The 24,607-nt window shown below is 40.0% G+C and overlaps 1 protein-coding gene across 2 annotated transcripts; it reads right to left on the bottom strand.

The window, feature by feature from the left end:
• Positions 1-2,574: 2,574 nt before the first annotated feature.
• Positions 2,575-20,251, bottom strand: LOC306874664 (NLR family CARD domain-containing protein 3-like). 2 transcript variants are annotated; one of them, XM_079424868.1, is made up of 10 exons: positions 19,987-20,251; positions 19,555-19,727; positions 17,729-17,839; positions 17,553-17,613; positions 13,815-14,019; positions 11,896-13,657; positions 10,801-10,887; positions 7,348-7,521; positions 3,840-4,013; positions 2,575-3,755 (listed from the first exon to the last, which is right to left on the bottom strand). In XM_079424868.1, the coding sequence occupies exons 2-10, from the start codon at positions 19,611-19,613 to the stop codon at positions 3,749-3,751; spliced, it is 2,640 nt and encodes an 879-aa protein (XP_079280994.1). In that variant the 5' UTR covers positions 19,614-19,727; positions 19,987-20,251; the 3' UTR covers positions 2,575-3,748. The 2 variants fall into 2 exon arrangements, with proteins under 2 accessions (XP_079280994.1, XP_079280993.1); XM_079424867.1 differs by having other exon boundaries at positions 19,555-19,621; positions 19,987-20,059.
• Positions 20,252-24,607: the final 4,356 nt, after the last annotated feature.

Below are 24,607 nucleotides of genomic sequence, written 5' to 3'. Positions count from 1 at the left end.
AGAATGACTAAACCTCGAGCCAATAGCCTTCGAGTATGATACGAGGACGGAGCATGTGATTTGTTGAATCTAGTGAACGAATACGCCCTTCATTGAGTTGCTTTGAGTTTGAAAGAGTCAAATGAACTGTTACATACATACATCTCGTCTCATTATTACGTTCGTCGTTCGAACAACTGGTTCTTTGTTTTATTTTTTTATATTATTGTTTTATTTTTTTTATTTATCATTTCGTTTTATTTATTTATATTATTGTTGTTTTACGTTTGAACAGTTACATACTTTTAAATAAAAAAATATTTCATTATGTTAGTCATGTCATGCACTTTTGTTTGTTTAAAAACTGTGAAACATAAAAAAATATGGCAGTATTGATTATTTGCGTCACGTCATCCCATCTCATTTGCGTCACGTGACTCACGTCAGCAAATAGCATTTCAGCTCGGGTTTAGAAGGGGCATGTAATTGGTTGGATCGAACGAACGAATATAATAGCATCATTGACCGAGATGGCTCTGTTTTGAGTCTGAACGAGAGAGAGATCTCCCGTTCGTGAACGAATTGAACGAACTGGTAGCTATACCCAGTTCGTTGACCGGGTAGGTCGGCCATTCTGTCAATCTAGTTCATCAATCAGCAGAAAGCGGATGCAAAGCACAGGTATCCGTACTGTGCACGCTTGTTTATATTCATATTTTACATACAGAACATAACTCCTCGTTTAACATAATCTCAGATTTGAACGTGTAAATCTCTGCCTAAACAATTAAATGTTAACTAGCCTAGTATGCAAACAAATAAAAAAACACTTGTGCTTTGGTCATCCGAAAAGAGTGTAATTTAAAAGATAAAAAGAGTAATGACTTTGATCACTTATTTAGACTTATTTTATTCATTTAATGAGAAGGGCACACTTTTTAATGAAGCCAAATCAGTTTTTATTTTGTAACAAGTAAATACGTTAGTTGAACAACACATTTTGCCGCACATGCTGACGTATTTGTGTAATATGGAAAAATGGTCACTGAACGAATTAGTGAACGAATCTGAACGAATCATTTTGGTGAACGAACGAAAAATGAACGAGTCTCTGGAAAGAATCAAAATTTCCACCACTAACTGCGATGGTCGAGGACCTCACTGCTCATGCACACGGTCCGGACGGCTTTCATCTCTCACATACACAGATTTGCGATGTTCAGAGGCGGAGCTTCGCTTCAGAAGAAAATGTGGAGCAGATGCGATCTGCGGTCGGTCGACAGGCGGCGCTAAATCACGTGTTCAGGAGGCCACTCGCTAACGAGTCGTTCTTTTGAGTGATTCAGTCGAACCGATTCGCGAACCGTTCGTACAGTACTGTATTGTTTATAAGAGAGAACATCTGTTTAGGAATAAACCTGTAGGGTCAGCCACATGCTTGAACTTATTACCATCAACAATGCAACATTTGACAATATAATAGGCCTATCAAGAATAAATCAGTTATTTCTTCTGCACTGGAAGCTGTCGTCTAATTCCTTGTGTGTGTAAACATAGTTGATAATAAAGCTCTTTCTGACTTCTGAAGAAAATATGGACGCTGTAGCATTTATAAGGAAAAACACAATTAGACTCTCAGACAATATTAGATCAGTGATGGAATCAAACGGTAAAACATACATTAGCATACATTCTGAAAAACACACAACATACTAATTTATAAAAGTTGAAACATAATGCTAAAAGTAGTGTAACCAGATAAATATAAATAGAATATATATATATATATATATTTTATTTTTTTTAATATAAAAAAATGAAAATTATAAGCAAAATGTTCTTTTTCACTCATACGCAGTATTTATGACCATCATGGGGTAAAGTGATGGGTAAACCCAAGGCCCTCTCATAGGCCCCTTATCATGTGCATGTGTGTGTTTAGTCTGTAACAGATGGTAGGGATGTAAACGATGGGTTAAGTGTGGTGTGTTTGAGCGCTAACGGTGTGTGTGCACCCACAGCTCCTTAGCAGGTAAGAAAACTGAAACAATAAGGATGTATGTAAACCAGTGCTGCTCTGTCACACAGCCTGTGCTATAAGTTGGTCATTTTATGCAATAGAGCAAAATAAGTTGATTTGTGTACAGAGTAACAACAGGTTAATTAAGGTCAACTCATATTGTAGGATGCTCTACTGCTCCTTCTGAGTCACATGCATCAATCTGCATCTAATCTCACTTTCTGACTGTCCACAAACCTAGTATTGGGAGCCCATTCATTAAATTGCACATCTTGGATGTCTTCCTGATCTAAAGCCTGAGACACCTCAACAGCTGAAGTCCAAAGACATCAAACTCCGTCTAAGGTGAGTGATGAAAGACGGCTATTTTAATCAACTAATTTGTCCCATTCTATTCCATTTGAAATGTTATTTTCCAAAACCTGACTTGTAATCTTATCACTGCATTCCCAGAGATGCTAATGCTGTCTTTATAGTAATAGGACTGAGTCACAGTTGTAAGTCATTATTTTCACAAAGATTCTGATCTGTGATGCTTCTCAGTAGACACCAAACATGTTTGTGTTTGTTTGTTTATAACATGACAGCTGAACAGGTGAAGAATAAAAAAGGAAGACATGTCCCTTCAAATAAGAATAAGACAGGATATTGCTGGATACTGTTGCTTGTTTTCATTGTGTCCTGAAATGCCATGCTTTGGCAATAAACTGATTATCATAAACAACACATGTATTTTTCTAGGGATGTGGCATGACCAGGGGATAAATTGTTGCAGTCGTTAATTTAGCCTGATAGCTTGAAACAACTGAAGTATTTCTTATTAATATTTATTTTGTAAGTGTAATCCTCTGGGCTTACTTTAAGACACCAAAACTATTTAACACAGGGAAAAAAAACTACAGTGTGCTTTTCAGGGGTAAAGATATATTTGACCCAATATGTCTTAATAAATATATTAAACAGTATTTTTTTATTTTATTTTATTTCCATGACAACAAAGTTACCACAAAAGAGTAATTATTGAATAATACACATTGGAAGAAAGCTTGGCAAAAAATATTCAAAGCAAAGATTTACCAAGATTTGTGAATCCCAGAGGGGTCATAGTTAGATCTGTTAAAATAGAGATCTATTTATAAATAATTGATGTTTTACATATTTAATTGATTTAGTTTATTACAGTATGTTTTATGTCAAACTCTCTCCTTGAGACTGGAGCACTCTGCTGGTAAACTGTGATCATGACTGTCATATACTATACTGTTGTCTTTGACCTAGCATATTCATATTCAAATTTCTGACTTAAAACACAAAACCAACAAGAATTATAAAAAATAAAACTCTACAGCATGATTTATTCATGCTGCATTACATGCTGGGGACCTTCATACATATGCACAGCACAAAACACAGTATGACGCTGTTTGTTTACAAGAAATTACTGAGAGTGCAGTTCAATACAAGAGAAGCCCCACTGTGAAATTACTGTGAAAGCAATGCAGTTATTAACCTGGAATATACTGTACTTTCACACTACATTATTACAGTGCAGTTAGTATGTCCAATCTAATTATTTAAACAAATGTTCCCATGAGACTGGAAAAAAAATGTAGGCAGAATAAAAATTAATAATAAAATCCTTCACGTATGAAACTGCTGGATCAGTATCAGTATTAATGTCCAGGTGACAGTCTTGTTCAGGACGTGTTGTTTTGATTCACTTGTTTGGAGCTTGTGGAGTTTCCTCTGTCAAATACTGTACAATAGAGAGAAAGATCAAATACACTAAGATCTGCTTTAATACAAGATAATAAATTACATAATTGAATCAATAACTTACTGTAGTTTCTGTAGTTTACAGCGTGGATCCTCCAGTAGAGCAGAGAGCAGCTTCACTCCTGAATCTCCTGGTTTATTAAATCTCAGATCCAGTTCTGTCAGGTGTGAGGGGTTTGATCTCAGAGCTGAACTCAGAGCAGCACAGCCTTCCTCTCCAATACTGCAGTTCATCAGCCTGCAGAGAGTGAAGAACATGAATGATCTCTGGGATTGTGTTTCAGCTTTAGGGTGAGAGTGTTTGTATGAGCTCTGCTTTTCTCTCTCACACCAGGATCGGTGCTATAGAGATTTTATCTTGCCAGCAGCTGAGACATTAATTTAACTGCACTCTACATGATTCCTGATTGTGATGCTGAACTAGTTCATCGTTTTCACTCCTCAAACCATTTGTAGTACTATACAGGTGATAATGTTAAAATAAGAGTAACATTATAGTGTAACTATGATATATAAGTCTTGTAAGGATCACTAATCGGCTCAATGATGAAATGCAGCGGCGTGGATGAAGGCATAATGTGTGAAGGTCTACTACTCGTGCTTTAATCTAACTCCAATTCTCAAGTGATCATTAAATTTAGAATGTGTTTCTAATTAGTAACTAATCACAGATATTGGTTAGTTTAAATGGAGATATTTGATTATTCTGTACATCCTATATTTTCAATTATTCATTCATCAGGGACTCAATGTTGTGTTTGAGTCTCACTCCGACCGGAGGTCATGAATCTCACAAACTCTCCAGTCTCAACTTACTCAGAGGATGCAAGGTTAACCACAATATATATATATATATATATATATATATATATATTGTGCTTAATAGCCTGTTTATTAGCCTGTGTCTAATAACATATAAATTTTTGTTTTGTTCCTTTAGATTCACAACACATTGCTATAACTCCTGCAGCAAACCGTAACAAGAGGAAAATACAACAGATTTATGCTAACGCTAGTTTGTCTTATGATTTATTTCTCTAGACTTGGGAAGTGATTAATAAAGAGGAATCTATCTGTTCAGTTCATGATTGAGGTGTTAAATCAACCGGATCATTGAGGAGAGGAGTGCTGTATCTTTTCTAAGCGACTGGACCTACGATGTTCACACAGCGGACGAAAAAAAATCAGGCAAAAAAATCCCATAGAGTTACAATGACGGAATGTTCATGAATTTGAATCTCAACTGTCACTTTCCCACACTCACGCACACACACACACAGACACACTCACACACTCTCTCTCAGTCACACACACTCTCTCTCACACACTCTCTCTCACACACACACACAGGCACAGGCGCGCACACACACACACACACACACACTAGTATTTGTAAATATTAAGCCGCATATTAAAACAGCAAAAAGTAATTCACAGAGACATTTAATGTAAATGGCAAGGAAATTATGATGGAAATGAATGCCGGCGCAGCCGTGAGTATCTTACAGTTTTTTACAATAATTTTTGCACTAATAACAGAACCTTCATGTCATTTTTCAAAACTCTAGACACAATTCACAACCGATGATCAAAATGCACATTTTTCAAAACACAACACTTTTTACAAATGCTTGGATAAAATACACGAGCCAAAGATCTTTTGTTCATTGAACTAGAATCACAGGTTCAAATTGACACAACTTAACATTAAAGTATTACTATTTCTCGCATAGTACAACTCGCACATTACATCTGAATTGAGAGTTTATTCATTTCATTGCAATGATCTAACCATCAACTGATACAGCTGCTCAAAGTGCAATTATGAACAACATTACGAAAGAGAAGCAACTGAGGACTGAGTATGTTCAGGTATGATCAGTTTCAAAATGCCTGTTGTTGGGAGAAAAGAAATCCCCAAAAAATCTATATCATTGTTATCAGTATTTATTTTTCCTAGTCTTTTTAGAGGTTGATAGAGCTGGAAGCTGATGAAAACCATTCATATTTTTGGATGAGGCAGGCCATGACATGGATGAAAGGTTGAGAGCCCAGCGGTTGAGACGGGCCCAGACCGATGTTCGCTGGGGGCCTAACCACCCCACACTGAATGTGATTTTGAGGGGACCCAAAGCAAAATCAGTGCAATGGGCCCAAAACTCCTAGCGGCGGCACTGAGAGCAATCATGGTTTCAGGCCCATGCACAGTTTATCAGCTTGTATTTACCCCATATTCCCCTTTCCTTACTGTAACCCGACTGAGGAGTTTTTCTCCACATGGAGGTCAAAGGTTCACAATAGACCTCACAAACAAGTCCCTCTTCTCCAAGCCAAAGATGATATGTGCAATGATATCAAAGGAGACCGATGTCAGGCCTGTATTTGCCATACCAGAAGATTTTTTCCAAGATGAAAACATCCATTATGATGTGGATGAGAACCTGTGGCCAAACTCACAAGACAGGGTTGATAAAAACATAGAAGTGCAGTGAGGGACACTCCAGTTGACATTTTACTGTAGGCTTAAAGTCGTTTTTTCTTATCTTTTTTTTCTTATTGAAAGTTTTTTGAAAAACCTGTTGTGTTGATTATTTCATCAATAATTTTCAAATTGTAATGTTTCCAGTGTCTGTACTTTTCTCAATGATGTATGAATGTGTAGAATCATAATGAAAGTTGCATCATGTGTTTTGAACAACTATATTTAATGATTGTACTAACAACTAAACAGTGAAACTATGGGTGTCTTGTGAGTGGGGGATCTAAAGTAATGTTCTTATGATATTTCATAAATTTGTATTTTGAACCAATGCTTCTGCAAATGCAAGGCTTCTTTAAAGATATGAATGCAACATGCAGAGTTTTGAACATTGGATAGCCTGTGTTACAAATAATGACTGTTTTGAGTTTTGTGTCTAGAGTTTTGAAAAATGACATGAGGGTTCTATTATTAGTGCAAACATGATTGTAAGAAACTGTATCTGAGAAACATTTCCAGGCTGCGTTCTCAGCAGAGCCACTGGAGGACACTAGAGTCATGTTGAAAACATACACAGGAGAGATTATGCCTGTGTTGGGACAGTTTAATACTCTTCAACTGATTCAATTACACAAGACTTGGTGCCACAGAGAACATGTAAATCATGGATTGGATAACTTTGGATCTGTACGTTTAATTTTTGGACAGTTAGCAGTTGTTTAATTTCAACAGATAACAGACTGTTGCCACAATTGATCAAATTCAGTTAGCAGAAATACAATTGGTTCAATGGAAAAATGTAGATGTAATCAGTCACTAGAAAATTTGTTGGAGAGTTGAGGAGGTCTGACATTTTTACAGTGTAACCAAAGTTTGGGTATTATTGCTTTCCATTGTGTGGATAAAAAACAATTCTCTAAATATCTTCTCTTATGTTCACAGAAGACAGTCATGCTGTTTTGAAATTATTTGAAGATAATTAAAGTGACGACAGAGTTTTAATTTTTGGGTGAACTATCGCTTTAACATGAAATGTTTTTGTTTGGCAGTATTTTCACACAGTTTTTGTGTTTAATAATATAATAACACTTACTGTAGTTTCTGTAGTTTACAGTGTGGATCCTCCAGTAGAGCAGAGAGCAGCTTCACTCCTGAGTCTCCTGGATTATTACAGCTCAGATTCAGTTCTGTCAGGTGTGAGGGGTTTGATCTCAGAGCTGAAATCAGAGCAGCACAGCCTTCCTCTCCAATACTGCAGTTATACAGCCTGCAGAGAGAAAGAGAAAAACTAAAGATGAGTTAAGTTCATTCACTGTTTGTCACAGACCCATGAATGAGGTGTCAAATCAACCGGCTCATTGAGGAGAGGAGTGTTGTATCTTTTCTAAGTGATCGGACCTACGATGTTCACACAGCGGACGAAAAAACAGACAAAAAAAATCCCATAGACTTACAATGGAGGAATGTTCATGAATTTGAATCTCAACTGTCACTTTCTCACACACACACACACACGGGCAGACACACACACACACACGCACACACTCTCACAGACACACACACACACACGGGCAGACACACACACACACACACACACACACACACTCTCACAGACACACACACACGGGCAGACACACACACACACGCACACACTCTCACAGACACACACACACGCGCACTCTCTCTCTCTCTCACAGACACACACACACACACACACGGGCAGACACACACACACACGCACACACTTATGAGGTGTGCTTTGTGCATTTTTTAGCGATCGCGAAGCAAACTGAGAGGTGAACTAACGTGTATACGCTCGCCAGTCGTCTGGCCAAAATCCCATAGTAATCAGGCGTCAGACATAAGATATGAGACGTTAGACGTCACGGTCACGTTTTGGAGCTGCGCTCAAAGTGCCGCGGCGACGTGGCGGCGACGGAGCTGAGAAAGGATTTTTTTTACTTTGCGTCTGGATAACGTACGTGTGGATGAACGTGTGGATAACGTACATGTGGATAAACGCCTGGATATTAGCTTAATACTTAGGCTAAATTCTATTATCTTTACTATTGTACTTTTTTAACTTGGGATATGATCATAACACACTGTTTTCATGCTTTTGTGGGTTGTACAACAGTGTCTACTATTAGTAATGCATATCTCATTTATATATGTTTATATATTTATTCATTTATATATTTATTTATGTGTGTGTTTTAAGGTAATATTGCTGCCTAGGTAAAACAACAAGCATATATAGCCTGGAATAAATATGCAGCCTGCAGGGCAATGTACAACACTGTGTTTGAATGTACTGTAAATGTATCATGTTTCACCTTCTAAAAAGAAGAAACATTTTCTTGGTCTTGTCACAAAACTCTTTCTGAACCTCACTTAGACATGTAGTCGAGTGTTTCCTAACCCTGAAGGGGCAGGGGAACACCGAGGGGCCCACAAATAAATAAGGGCTTGGGCCTATTATAATTAATATTAATTTTAATATTAAATCCCCTTTATTTTCCAAAAAATAAGATTTTATTTTCATTTTCATTAATTAAAAGATAAAATGAATGTTTTATGCCTTAATAAATATAAATACACAACACAGAGTAATCAAAAGGTCTCTGATGACGTGCTACTGCTCCATTCATCCATGAGCCTTTAGTCTGTTCTGTCCTGGACACAGATTTGAGGAAACATCAGCCTCCACATGATCTACTAGTCATTATGATTTCAGAAGAGCGAAGAATAAATAACAGTTTATTTGTCAGCTAAGAATGTATCATGTTAATTACATAATTAAAGAATAAGAATCCAATTCAGACTCAGAGATAATAAATACATAACATCAACTGCTGAAAGATGAATCTAAGAGAGAGAGGTGCAAACCTGACAGAGGAAACAGTAGCATTTATGAGTGCCGTTTACTCTGATAGAAATACTCTTCAAACAGATTAAAATCTGTATCTGTATGTTTCATTTTGGCTGATACTTATGTACTTTGTTGTTCATTGGTCTATAATGCTGCCTTCTCGTGCTATCGGAAATGTCCTATTTCCCACTTATGAAGTCATGATTACGAGCTTGTTGTGTTCAAGTGCTTTAATGTCGGAAATAATAAAATGTAGCATCCCATTGGTTGACAATCATATAAACATTCACCGCGCTATACATGCAGTTTTCTGACAATCCTGGGATTTCAGTCAAATACATGTTTATTTCTCTGCTAATAAAACATAAAATATGCTTTGAATGATCGTTCATATCTAGCCTATAAATACAGTACTTAAGCGACCAGACAAAGGGATGTAGTTGTTGTGAGAACAGACAGCAGCAATGGTTGTCCCCTCCACCATGTTTAAAGATTATGACCCGCCCAACTCAGAAACTCTGGAATCAAAATTATTTCTGAATTTCCCAGTAAATATGACTTGAAAGGCCGTTCACATCCAATCTCCTGATTACTCCGATAGCATGTGAAGGCACAATAAGTGTATATACCAGGGGTGCCCACACTTTCTTGAGCGGGGATCTACTTTTCAAATGACAAACTTACCGAGATCTACCAAGTGGAAAATAAATAAATAATACAATGCATATCAAACAAAAAATAAATAGGCCTAAATAAAAAAGCTGGTTGGGATGTATCTTTATATTGCATTAAGTTAAATATTTATTTAAAAAAAATAAATAAAATAATGTTCAATTATTCGTACCCCCATAAAACCGTGCCTGCATTTCCCTAAAGCAGTGGTCCTCAACCTTTTTTACTCCAAGACCCCCTCTTCTCCAAATCAATACTGCAAGCCCAAACTTTTCTATTCACTAAAACCTTTGTATTTTCATGTAATTATTTTAAACAAAGCAAATTCAAGAAAGATTTAAGCATCCCATGAACATATTTCACAAAAATGTCACTAAAGTTGTATAGAATATCTACAAAGTATGTAAAAGTATGTATCTCTGAACTCAGCGATCTGAAGGCAGCTCGACAGCATCAGTGAATATTTCCTCTGTCAGAACAAGCTGTTTGAGCGTCTGATGCCCGTATGTACATGAACACCACTGATCCTCACAAACTTCTCCAAAACACACGAGCATCCGTTATTAAACTCTGTGTATTCAACTAGGTGAATATCCTGAGCTGTGTTCAAGCAGAAATATGATATTATAGTGATCAGTGCACCGAGAGCACAAATACACACGGTTTGTTTGTGCATCAAATAACAGACACAACACACACCTAATGCACCATCCTGTATGTGACTGTAATCATCTTTACCTTGATGACAATCATCATCCATCAAAACTTTAGGCTACTAGTGTGACCCTGGCTTCTTTTATCCAGCCGAGATAAACATACATTAGTCTTGAGCACATTCAGTATAATCATTGTGTTTGATCATGCTGTTTGGAAATGACTTGAAGATAATTAAAGTGAAGACAGAGTTTTAATTTTTGGGTGAATTATCGCTTTAACATGAAATGTTTTTGTTTGGCAGTATTTTCACACAGTTTCTGTGTTTAATAATATAATAACACTTACTGTAGTTTCTGTAGTTTACAGTGTGGATCCTCCAGAGCTGAACTCAGAGCAGACCAGCCTTTCTCTGTAATATAACAGCCGGAAAGACTGCAGAGAAAATACAGGAAAAATAAAGATTAAGTTAATTCACTGTTTGTCACAGACCCATGAATGAGGTGTTAAATCAACCGGATCATTGAGGAGAGGAGTGCTGTATCTTTTCTAAGTGATCGGACCTACGATGTTCACACAGCGGACGAAAAAACAGACAAAAAAATCCCATAGACTTACAATGACGGAATGTTCATGAAAGCATAATCTAGCCGCTGCCGTTTTCAAAGCAAAACTGACATTTCATTCACTGACGCTCTTCAATCAGCGGCTCTAAACCCGGAAGCGCATAAACTTACTTGCAGGCAACCCGACAAAATAAAAGCTCGCTGATTCACCTTTGAAAATGATGAAAATTACAATTAAAAAAATAATAATGTGTCAAAATATTAGCATTTTATTTGTAACTTTAATATAAAATAATTGTGTGTGTATGTAATACTCCCTTTTTAAAATAAAATAGTATTATCACACTTGATTATTTAGTTTATTATTTAATTTAAATAAAGTGCAATATTATTATCACTAATATTAATTTATTTTTTATAGTTATATTTTATGGGTCACACTGCATGCCGTGGCCTGTGTGACGACCAAACCAAATCTCCAGGTTCTCATATGAACCAGGCTGAAAAACTTATGAGCTCCTCTGTTTATATGGCTTTCCACACACACACACACACACACACTCTCACACACACACACACACTCTCACACAAACACACACACTCTCACACAAACTTTTTTTAATTCTAATCCAGTATTTGTAATATCAGAGAGTAACAACCCTGTTCCTGGAGGCAGCTCATCTTTGCTCAGTTTGGATGAATCTCTCTTATCAAACACACTTGATTCAACACTTCAGGTCATTAGTAGAGCGCTCTGTGATGTTAGCTGAATGTGTCAAATAAGAAAGACCTCAAAATATACAGAAACAGTGTAGAGAAACACAGGCCTACTGTTCACAATAAAGTCAATAAAACAAAGACACTGTAAAATACTCACTCAATCTTTCTAGATGCTTTGATCACTGGCAGCAGCCTCAGGAGACATTCTTCTGATGGATCATATTTACTCAGATTAAACTCATCCAGCTCTTCTTCTGAGTTCAGCAGCACAAACACCAGAGCCGACCACTGAGCAGCAGACAGAGAGACTCCAGAGAGACGACGGGCACCTGTTCTTCTCAGGTATGTTTGTACCTCCTGCTCCAGTGAACGATCATTCAGTTCATTCAGACACTGGAACAGATTGATGGATTTCTCTGGAGAGCGATTCTCCCTGATCTTCTGTTTGATGTATTCAGCTGTTTCCTGATTGATCTGAGAGCTGCTTACTGTCTTTCTCAGGAGGCCTTGTAAGAGAGTCTGATTAGACTTTAGTGAGAGACCTAGAAGGAACCGGAGGAAAAGGTCCCAGTGTCCGTTCTCACTCTGTAAGGCCTTGTCCACTTCTCTCTTCAGTAAACTGGTCATTGTTGATCTGAACTCATTCCTCAGTCCTGTGTTTTGTTCAGAAAAGGACAGCAGCTTGAATAAAGCAGCAAGAAACTCCTGAATACTCAGATGAACAAAGCTGTACACCTTCCCCAGCTGCAGTCCAGACTCCTCTCTGAAGATCTGGGTACAAACTCCTGAGTACACTGACACTTCTCTGACATCAATGCCGCTCTCTTTCAGGTCCTCTTCATAGAAGATCAGGTTCCCTTTTTCCAGCTGTTCAAAAGCCAGTTTTCCTAGAGACAGAATAGTCTTTCTAGCCTGATCAGAATCAAGTTCATATTTCCCATCATACTTCTGCGTCTTCAGTTTGGTCTGAAAGATCAGGAAGTGTGTGAACATTTGTGTGAGAGTCTTGGGAATCTCTGCTCTCTCTGCTTTACCCATCATCCTCTCCAGAACAGCGGCTGAAATCCAGCAGAAGACTGGGATGTGACACATGATGAACAGACTTCTTGATGATCGGATGTGTGTGACGATCCTATCAGCCAGACTCGGATCATTTATTCTCTTCCTGAAATATTGCTCCTTCTGAGGGTCGTTGAATCCTCGTACCTCTGTGACCTGGTGGACACACTCAGGAGGGATCTGATTGGCTGCTGCTGGTCGAGAGGTGATCCAGAGGAGAGCAGAAGGAAGTAGATTCCCCTTGATGAGGTTGGTCAGCAGCACATCCACTGAGGCTGATTCTGTCACATCAGACAAGCTCCGATTGTTTTGGAAATCTAGACGCAGTCGACACTCATCCAGACCATCAAATATGAACATGACTTTGTAGTCTTCATAATCTGCTGATTTAAATTCTCTGGTTTCTGTGTGAAGCTGGTTTAGAAGATCCACAAGACTGAGATGTTTCTGTATCAGATTCAGCTCCCTGAAAGGAAGTGGAAATATGAAATGAACATCCTGATTGGCTTTTCCTTCAGCCCAGTCCAGAATGAACTTCTGCACAGAGACTGTTTTTCCAATTCCAGCGACTCCTTTAGTCAGCACAGTTCTGATGGGTTTGTCTTGTCCAGGTGAGGGTTTAAATATGTCATTGCAGTTGATTGGTGGCTCCTGTGTCTCTGGTCTCCTGGACACTGTCTCAATCTGTCTCACCTCATGTTCATTATTGACCTCTCCACTGCCTCCCTCTGTGATGTAGAGCTCTGTGTAGATCTCATTCAGACGTGTTGAGTCTCCATGATTGGACAGTCCTTCATTGATTCTCTGATATTTATCCTGTAGTCTGGATCTGAGTTTTTGTTGATACACAGGCATCAGTTCTGAGCAAAGGAAGTTATTCTTGTTATTGGCAGAGCAATATTTTAGAAGTGTATTTTTAGGTTTGATATGTTAGATATTAGATTGTGTCATGAGATTCAGAGACAGAAGGTTCATAATAAAAACACAGGCTATAATCAGCTGATCCAGAGCTCTTACTGGTCTGTAGTGTGTTAGCGAGGTCTGTCTGGTTCATCTTCCTCAGGATGATCAGTGTGATCTTCAGAAGCCCCTCTCTGACTCTGCTATGACCCTCGTCAGCATAATGGTCTCTTTCAGAGCATTCTGGGTAATCTGGACTCAGTAGTCTCTTAAAACCTTTCAGCTCACTCTTCATCACAGAGATGATTTTCTGCTCAAGCTCCTGAAATAGAGAATATTATTTACAGAGAGGATTGCACAGATTTATGAAACAGTCGTATGCCGTCAATCCCATCATAGAAAGATGTACATTGATAAATGTGGCGGCAGAAAACAATCTTCGTTTGAATATCACGCCCCTAAAAACACCCCGGTTTAGAAACCTGGCCCCTAGAGTTTACGACACGGAGAAACATAACCCGCCAAAAAGAGGAAGTGATCTCATGAAAGAGAAATTGATTTTACTCCAAAAATAAAAACCTTATAACTCATTTAACCTTATAATTGCAAACAATAGCATTCATTTATATGTATATTAAATACCAGTAAATTGAACGAAACATTCATAAACATTATAAACACTATATAGATTATTTAGTTCTCCTTAATCCACAAGAAACCATTTAAATTTAACGCTATTACAAAACAAGAATGAAAAAAATAGTAGCTATAAAATGTTATATTAAACTATGAAGTAAAACACAAATGAGGCTATAGTGGCATTCATTATAATACAACGTCAAGCTGAAATGAATGAATTAAAGCGAAACTAAACGGCATTGGGCTCACAAGCCTCTCTCATTCAACATCCAAATGTTTCCATTTTTTGCCATGTAACATTTGGTTGCTAAACTATTATCTGTGATGTAAACAAGGCTTTGTACTTCACTTCGCAGATAGCAAGCGCACTCGGGCCGATTCTGTCTGAAATGCGGCACTGTCGGCTCAGTCTCGGCATCGGTGAGAAGATAATGGACCAGAGCCACGCCGACTCTACAAAACACTTCTGGCTGACAGACGGCTTCTTCTATCTGGGCCGATCGCGCGGCAGGTCTACACTCGGTGTAGTTGTGTGTATCTCCTTCGCCCGACTCGGGCTCTGACGGGCCGCTGCTAGAATGAAGCAGATCCGCGCCTGAGAGAAAGATCTGGAGGTTAATCCTGAGGAGATTTCGGCGGACACAGATCTCAAGAGGAACACTTCAGCTGCAAAAGGTAAGTTATTTAATATTCAGTCGCGTGTTGTTTGATGTTTTAAATGCCACGGAAGAGTATAGTTTTTAGATGGTTTCTATTAGGAGGTTTGCGATGATAACATAGCGTCAGAAAACCGTTCGGTCCCGAATATATTGAGTGTTGATGAGTACAGGCCTAACTGTTAAGCGCGCTCTCTTTAGAAAAACGGGGTGTTTTTTAAATATAAAAAACTGATGAGCTGTATCCTGTGCACGATAATGTTAGCTAATTAAATTAATGAGTTAAATTCCATTTTGTTTTCTAGAATTAATTCGATCGTCTTTTTCAACGAGTGATTGCTAGTGAATCATAGGAGTCGACTCCGCTGCTGGCGCCATAGATATCTATACGAGTGACTCTCTGATTTGATTCACTTAACCATTCAAATGAATCATTTGTGTGTGAATCAAACTGAGCACGCTGTTATAGCACCTGCTAAGACAATTCAATATGTGCAATCTGAATTATTAATAATATTTATTTTGTGGTAACTCTGCTGTTTAGGAAGCTCTGACACAGAAAAACACTTTAGATAAGAGAAAGCCGTAAAATGTGTATCATGTTTAGTTCTTGAATGGAGGCCTAATCTGTCAGCTGCATAAGAGCAGGGTCAATTTTTGTTAAAATTATGAATATTTGAATATTTAATTATGAATATTTAAGTTGTATGAAATATTCTTAATGGTATCAATCCACAATCTGACTTGTGATGCAGCCTGGAATAATCACACCATGTTCATTGGTTTGGTCAGAGGAGACTGTTTCCTGACTGAGCCTGGTCTTGTTTGAGTTCCTTGTCACTGATGCCTTTTGTCTTGCTTAGTTGCAGACACTTAATATTCAGCAATATTATTCCCTTGACTGCACTGACACCATTTGATAATAACTGAACTGAATTATGACATAATGTTTATATATATATAGTAAATATAATTTACTTGTTACTTTGTGGTTTAAAAAGTGTGTTAATGTTTATACTGTAGTGCATTTGTTCATTGTTAATATATATATATTAAAGTATTTGGTAATTTTATAATAAAGCCTTTTTAATGTTTTTAAATGGTTGTTTTTGTGTTTCACTGCTGAATTACATTTAGCAGGTTCTGGGCCACATTAACACATCTTTAAACGGTCTCTCACATCTTAACACATTTGGCCCGGGGACCAAGCCGAGTCTCAGCCGGATCTGGCTTGAAGTGTCTGGGCCAGATCAGGGTCACGTCAGTAAATAAGAGTCATTTTACAGGGCATGGGCCACATCTGGGCCAGAGGAAATTGTTTGTGTCTGTTTTCAGTGTGTGGGCCAGTTTTGGGCCGGGGACCCAGCCAGAATTGGGCCAGAAGTGAAGCAAGGTTGTGGCCCAGAGGTGGGCCAGACAAATTTTGCTATCTGGGTTTTGTTCCAGTATCCATGTAAAATATGACCCTTCACATGCGCAATAAATGTTTGTTTCAGCGCTGAACGCTGATTTTACAGTGGACCTTGTAAATTGTGCAGTGTAACTTTATGTTTGGTTGACTGCATTTTAGTTTGATTAATGGCTGAAATGTCAAGTTAGTAACGCTGAAATGTTGCGTGTGAGGCACCTGCGTGATCACCAATCAGTTACATTAAATAAAATAAAGATATGAAGAAAACAAATAAAATGCATTAAGAGTGTCACAAAAACGAAAGTGTTTTTTTTTTTTTTTTTTTTATCTGTTAATTAAGATACATATATTTTGTGTAGCCCTATTTATTTTATTTTAATTTCTTTTTTTTCTCCATTCACAGAAGCACTGCAGGTGTGTGATTCCTCATGGTCTATTTATTCTGCTATTTGAGCATATAGCTAAAGCCCTGAAAGAGGGGAAAAAAAAGAAAAGCTTTGTTTGTCGGTTTAGGAAAATAATCAAAATGCTGTCATTAATCAATTCTCCGAAATTGTCTATGCTGCACGCAAGTTCAGGCTAACTCAAAAACACGAGCTCAGACCTGACGTCAGATTTGATCGTAGCCACCGCTCGCGCCCTTATTGATCAATTACAAGTGTTGCGTAGAAACCACCGTACGCCCAATTCTCCGTCTTAGGTTCGTTTCGTAAATGAGGCCCATCGTGTTGACACATGCACACACACATGCACACTCACACACACACGCACGCACGCACACACACACACACATGTTGGTTTTTGTGGTTTATGGGGACTCTCCATAGGCGTAATGGTTTTTATACTGAACAAACTGTGTGTGCTATTGCCCTACACCAACCCTACACCTAAACTTAGCCCTCACAGGAGACTTTGTGCATTTTTACATTTTCAAAAAAAACACCATTTAGTATGTTTTTTAAGCCTTTTGAATTACGGGGACATAGGCAGTGTCCTCATAAACCACCTTCATATTGTAATACCTCTGTCATACCCATGTCATTATACAAATGTGTGTCCTCATAAACCACATATACATGCACACGCAGACACACACACACACACACTCACACACACACACAAACAAACAAACAAACAAACAAAACCAACCTTGAAAATTGAGTCTAAGTTCTTCTTTGCTGAATGTGATTCTGGTCCTTCATGTTTTTGACTGTAGTTAAACAAATATTGAATGTTTTTGTAAATATGTATGGAAGTATTTAATACAGATCAGTAAATGAATGAATATCTTATATATATTTCTGATACTGTAAACTAAACAGCACCTCAGATCAGCAGATGATTCTCCCGAGCTGAATTTCATTGGAGGATGATCCATTGACGCGTCACTCTTGATGGACACACAGCTGGGTTCAGGAGAGTCATTCTCACACAGACTGAAACACAACAGCAATACAAACTGTTTCTGAAAATCTCACACTGCTCTGACAGAAACACCTTTACTGTTTCAAACTCCCTTTAAGGTTCATCTTTCACTGAAAAATGTCGATGGGGAGGTTGTTGAATTTTTAAATATGCATTTCATATTTCCTACATGATTAATTTATGTTCCTCATCTAAACATATTTGAATCATGTAGCATGTATTTATTCTGTAAGGATGTTCAATCATATAGAATTAGTCATGTTGAAGCTAAATAAAGTAGTTATGAGTTCTTCAGAAACCCCGCTCCTTTGTGAAGGAAACTGATTCGCACCCATCACCATTTAGTCTCTCGCTGTGGATGGATCTGAGCTCTACACGGAGTTAGGGAACATAAACGCAGATCAATTATGTTGAAAGAACATAGAAATATCTGCAACCGATGTACATATTTGTTTCATGGAGGACTGTGTTGTGTCTTGAGAGTTAAAAGATTAAAGTATTATTTTCTATCAATAAAAGGATCTGGCCCATGTGCCCTCTTCATTCATGCATTATAGAATAAAATAGAGCAATACAGAGACACTGGTGCAGGGACGGATGATGACGCAGAGGTGCCCTGGACTGATTATAGGCCCTCCTCAGTTCAAATTGCAGTCATTTTTCTTACCTTCAAATAGCAATGGATTTTATCTACACTAAATAGCTATAGATTATATTTACACTATGTTACAATAGCAGGATTTTCTGCTATTTATACTACTTGTTGCAAAATAGTGGCAATTATCTGCACTTCAGTATTGTATTACATTATAAACCAGTATGCAATAATAACGTATTGAGTGTAAATTATCATTTTAATTCAGGTTATTAAATGGATGCCACCTTATTGATACAATAAAGCCCTCCCTACACCTACCCGTTACTGTATTTTCAACTTTTTGGTTATTTCTTTCATTTTTATTAAAAATAAATGCCTTTACGATGTGATATGAGATTTGAAAAGGGAGAAAAGTCTAGTCGATCGCGTCAAAAATCCTCCCATAAGTGATTTAGCATCTGCGCCACTGGAGCTGCTGGTCCATAGCAAAAGACGGGTTCAACCCCATAGCAGCTTTTTATAATCTTCACAGAGCCAATCACACGATGCTGGAGAATTAGTGTAAATAGACTCTCCGTTTACATTATCAAAGAACATTATCATTGACTTTAGTCTAATTCAAGCACTCTCAAAAACTCCCATTAATCACTGAAGTTGCTTACATTGTGAAATGAATATCTTGCTCACATCTTACGCACATCTGCACTTTGTTGTTTCTGATGAGAGAAATGGTCAGAGAGCAGAATTCATTCAGGGAGCGCTCACACTGAATAAAACACTCATCTGAATGCCTCTTATTGGTCGTTGTACTCATGAGCTCAACAGAATCATGTGTGATTGGTTATAATGCGCAGTGCTGGAGCTAAAAACACAGCAGTCTCTGGCTCCGTGCCAGACAGTGAAGTTGAGCAAACACAGATTTGAATTTAGCACCGAACATCTAATCACACCGGTGTGATCGTTTATCAGAGACAAACATATATTAATCAGCTATTTGTGTCTTTTGGAAGCTGCATTCAAAATCCACTTGACTCAAAGATCTGAGGGGCACGGTTGAAATCGTGTTATTGTAGAATGCATTTATTGTTTCTGAACAGTAAAAATGTGAAACATATTCAGTTTTCTCACCTCTTGACTATCTTTATCTGTGTGTGATGTTCTTCAGAGAGATTCATTCTGGAGGCCATGGTTTCATCTAAAAGCAGATACAGATGTTGATCCACAGAGTGAGTTATGAATCATCTCAGCAGTTAATTTTCTCAAATCCAGCTCTGTCTCATCAGTCAGTCCTCAGTAATGACCTGCACACATGAAAAACTATTTCATCCTGATATTATTTACACAGAATCGCATTATTCACAAACTGCAGAACAAGTTCAGACGAGCACTGTGTTAAAATGAAAGTAAAGCTGGAATCAGACGATTTACAGACTCTGTGTTTTATCTCCTAATGTCATTTTAACTACTTTCAGAATATCTGATCCTGCTGCTGTACTTCACTTTAAATCAGTCTGGATTGAGTTTGGCTATCAAAGATAATTGTGAACTCGTGATACTCACTGTGTTTTTCTCTCTTCATGTAGTTTACTTCCTCATATAACAAAACAGATCCTGCTGGAATAGTTTCACTTTCTCTGTCACCTGACAAGGAGGAGTTTGAGTCTCTTAATAATGATTTTTATTCTTTATTATTTAAAGTTATAACCCCTGGATGTATTTTCCTCACAGGAGTGTTGTTGAACTGAATATATAAAGCAGCTCTCTGTAAAATATCAAACTAATGGCTCTCTGTCAGCTTCCTCATCTCTTGCTCCTCCTTCAGTACAGGTTTAAATGCTGTCAGGCAGAATAAAAGTCCCTATGAATGTGGCGCAGAATAACGCACTTTAATAACACATTGTCTGAAACCAGCACTCACTGTTACCTACGCATAACATTTGAAGCAGAAATATAATCATGTGAGCTAGCCTATATAGGCTATAGTATGCTAATACATTATTTCTTGCTTATATAGCATTGCATGATATTCGCATGTCCCATTGATAAATGCTGTGCAAAAAGTTCTGTTCATTTGGATAAAAGTGAAGTGCAAATAAAAATCAATATTGGGCTGAATAGTATAAAATGTGTCCGTGCCATTTCCCACTCTTGTCCTTTATTTATATTAAAAGACATTAGGTGTGTGTATAATTAATAGGAGGAGCATTGGGATATTTCTCACACTGATTACAGTCATTGAAGTTTCTCCAGCGCAGAACTGCAGTACACTTTTCATTTTCCACAAGTATTTACTAATATAGAAATATTCACAAATTATTTAATGCTGGGACAACATTTCAGATGCCGGGAGTCTCACAGTCATCCAGGTTACTCCAAAAACCTACAGCTGTTATAAATAATTTACATTACTTTTAAAAATAATGACAATTTACTTGAGAAAGCCAACATACATTTAAACACGACGGGCCCCATGCAGGCGATAACGCCGGGCCCCCTGAGCTGCACGGTTATGAAGCACATATACAAACAACGCTCGTGTCTAGAAGAGCAGGGGTCCCTGAGCTGCACGGTTATGAAGCACACATACAAACACAGCGCTCGTGTCTAGAAGAGCAGGGGCCCCTGAGCTGCACGGTTATGAAGCACGTATACAAACACAAGGCTCGTGTCTAGAAGAGCAGGGGCCCCTGATCTGCACGGTTATGAAGCACATATACAAACACAAGGCTCGTGTCTAGAAGAGCAGGGGCCCCTGAGCTGCACGTTTATGAAGCACATATACAAACACACCGCTCGTGTCTAGAAGAGCAGGGGCCCCTGAGCTGCACGGTTATGAAGCACATATACAAACACAAGGCTCGTGTCTAGAAGAGCAGGGGCCCTTGATCTGCATGGTTATGAAGCACATATACAAACACAAGGCTCGTGTCTAGAAGAGCAGGGGCCCCTGATCTGCACGGTTATGAAGCACATATACAAACACAAGGCTCGTGTCTAGAAGAGCAGGGGCCCCTGAGCTGCACGGTTATGAAGCACGTATACAAAGACACCGCTCGTGTCTAGAAGAGCAGGGGCCCCTGAGCTGCACGGTTATGAAGCACATATACAAACACACCGCTCGTGTCTAGAAGAGCAGGGGCCCCTGAGCTGCACGGTTATGAAGCACGTATACAAACAGACCGCTCGTGTCTAGAAGAGCAGGGGCCCCTGAGCTGCACGGTTATGAAGCACGTATACAAACACACCGCTCGTGTCTAGAAGAGCAGGGGCCCCTGAGCTGCACGGTTATGAAGCACGTATACAAACACAACGCTCGTGTCTAGAAGAGCAGGGGCCCCTGAGCTGCACGGTTATGAAGCACGTATACAAACACAATGCTCGTGTCTAGAAGAGCAGGGGCCCCTGAGCTGCACGGTTATGAAGCACATATAAAAACACAAGGCTCGTGTCTAGAAGAGCAGGGGCCCCTGATCTGCACGGTTATGAAGCACATATACAAACACAAGGCTCGTGTCTAGAAGAGCAGGGGCCCCTGAGCTGCACGGTTATGAAGCACGTATACAAAGACACCGCTCGTGTCTAGAAGAGCAGGGGCCCCTGAGCTGCACGGTTATGAAGCACACATACAAACACAGCGCTCGTGTCTAGAAGAGCAGGGGCCCCTGAGCTGCACGGTTATGAAGCACGTATACAAACACAATGCTCGTGTCTAGAAGAGCAGGGGCCCCTGAGCTGCACGGTTATGAAGCACATATACAAACACAACGCTCGTGTCTAGAAGAGCAGGGGCCCCTGATCTGCACGGTTATGAAGCACATATACAAACACAAGGCTCGTGTCTAGAAGAGCAGGGGGCCCTGATCTGCACGGTTATGAAGCACATACACAAACACAAGGCTCATGTCTAGAAGAGCAGGGGCCCCTGAGCTGCACGGTTATGAAGCACGTATACAAAGACACTGCTCGTGTCTAGAAGAGCAGGGGCCCCTGAGCTGCACGGTTATGAAGCACGTATACAAAGACACTGCTCGTGTCTAGAAGAGCAGGGGCCCATGAGCTGCACGGTTATGAAGCACATATACAAACACAGCGCTCGTGTCTAGAAGAGCAGGGGCCCCTGAGCTGCACGGTTATGAAGCACATATACAAACACACCGCTCGTGTCTAGAAGAGCAGGGGCCCCTGAGCTGCACGGTTATGAAGCACATATACAAACACACCGCTCGTGTCTAAAAGAGCAGGGGCCCCTGAGCTGCACGGTTATGAAGCACATATACAAACACAAGGCTCGTGTCTAGAAGAGCAGGGGCCCCTGATCTGCACGGTTATGAAGCACATATACAAACACAAGGCTCGTGTCTAGAAGAGCAGGGGCCCCTGAGCTGCACGGTTATGAAGCACATATACAAACACACCGCTCGTGTCTAGAAGAGCAGGGGCCCCTGAGCTGCACGGTTATGAAGCACGTATACAAACACAATGCTCGTGTCTAGAAGAGCAGGGGCCCCTGAGCTGCACGGTTATGAAGCACATATACAAACACACCGCTCGTGTCTAGAAGAGCAGGGGCCCCTGAGCTGCACGGTTATGAAGCACATATACAAACACACCGCTCGTGTCTAGAAGAGCAGGGGCCCCTGAGCTGCACGGTTATGAAGCACATATACAAACACACCGCTCGTGTCTAAAAGAGCAGGGGCCCCTGAGCTGCACGGTTATGAAGCACATATACAAACACAAGGCTCGTGTCTAGAAGAGCAGGGGCCCCTGATCTGCACGGTTATGAAGCACATATACAAACACAAGGCTCGTGTCTAGAAGAGCAGGGGCCCCTGAGCTGCACGGTTATGAAGCACATATACAAACACACCGCTCGTGTCTAGAAGAGCAGGGGCCCCTGAGCTGCACGGTTATGAAGCACGTATACAAACACAATGCTCGTGTCTAAAAGAGCAGGGGCCCCTGAGCTGCACGGTTATGAAGCACATATACAAACACAAGGCTCGTGTCTAGAAGAGCAGCGGCCCCTGATCTGCACGGTTATGAAGCACATATACAAACACAAGGCTCGTGTCTAGAAGAGCAGGGGCCCCTGAGCTGCAAGGTTATGAAGCACGTATACAAAGACACCGCTCGTGTCTATAAGAGCAGGGGCCCATGAGCTGCACGGTTATGAAGCACATATACAAACAACGCTCGTGTCTAGAAGAGCAGGGGCCCCTGAGCTGCACGGTTATGAAGCACATATACAAACAGCACTCGTGTCTAGAAGAGCAGGGGCCCCTGAGCTGCACGGTTATGAAGCACGTATACAAACACAATGCTCGTGTCTAGAAGAGCAGGGGCCCCTGAGCTGCACGGTTATGAAGCACGTATACAAACACACCGCTCGTGTCTAGAAGACCAGGGGCCCCTGAGCTGCACGGTTATGAAGCACACATACAAACACAACGCTCGTGTCTAGAAGAGCAGGGGCCCCTGAGCTGCACGGTTATGAAGCACACATACAAACACAGCGCTCGTGTCTAGAAGAGCAGGGGCCCCTGAGCTGCACGGTTATGAAGCACATATACAAACACAATGCTCGTGTCTAGAAGAGCAGGGGCCCCTGAGCTGCACGGTTATGAAGCACATATACAAACACAAGGCTCGTGTCTAGAAGAGCAGGGGCCCCTGATCTGCACGGTTATGAAGCACATATACAAACACAAGGCTCGTGTCTAGAAGAGCAGGGGGCCCTGATCTGCACGGTTATGAAGCACATATACAAACACAAGGCTCGTGTCTAGAAGAGCAGGGGCCCCTGAGCTGCACGGTTATGAAGCACGTATACAAAGACACTGCTCGTGTCTAGAAGAGCAGGGGCCCATGAGCTGCACGGTTATGAAGCACATATACAAACACAGCGCTCGTGTCTAGAAGAGCAGGGGCCCCTGAGCTGCACGGTTATGAAGCACATATACAAACACAAGGCTCGTGTCTAGAAGAGCAGGGGCCCCTGATCTGCACGGTTATGAAGCACATATACAAACACAAGGCTCGTGTCTAGAAGAGCAGGGGCCCCTGAGCTGCACGGTTATGAAGCACGTATACAAAGACACCGCTCGTGTCTAGAAGAGCAGGGGCCCATGAGCTGCACGGTTATGAAGCACATATACAAACACAGTGCTCGTGTCTAGAA

The sequence above is a fragment of the Barbus barbus genome (assembly GCF_936440315.1).
Source record: "Barbus barbus genome assembly, chromosome: 9".
Classification (NCBI taxonomy): domain Eukaryota; kingdom Metazoa; phylum Chordata; class Actinopteri; order Cypriniformes; family Cyprinidae; genus Barbus; species Barbus barbus.
The sequence above is the reverse complement of the archived record's forward strand: the minus strand, read 5'-3'. Positions and strand labels throughout refer to the sequence as shown.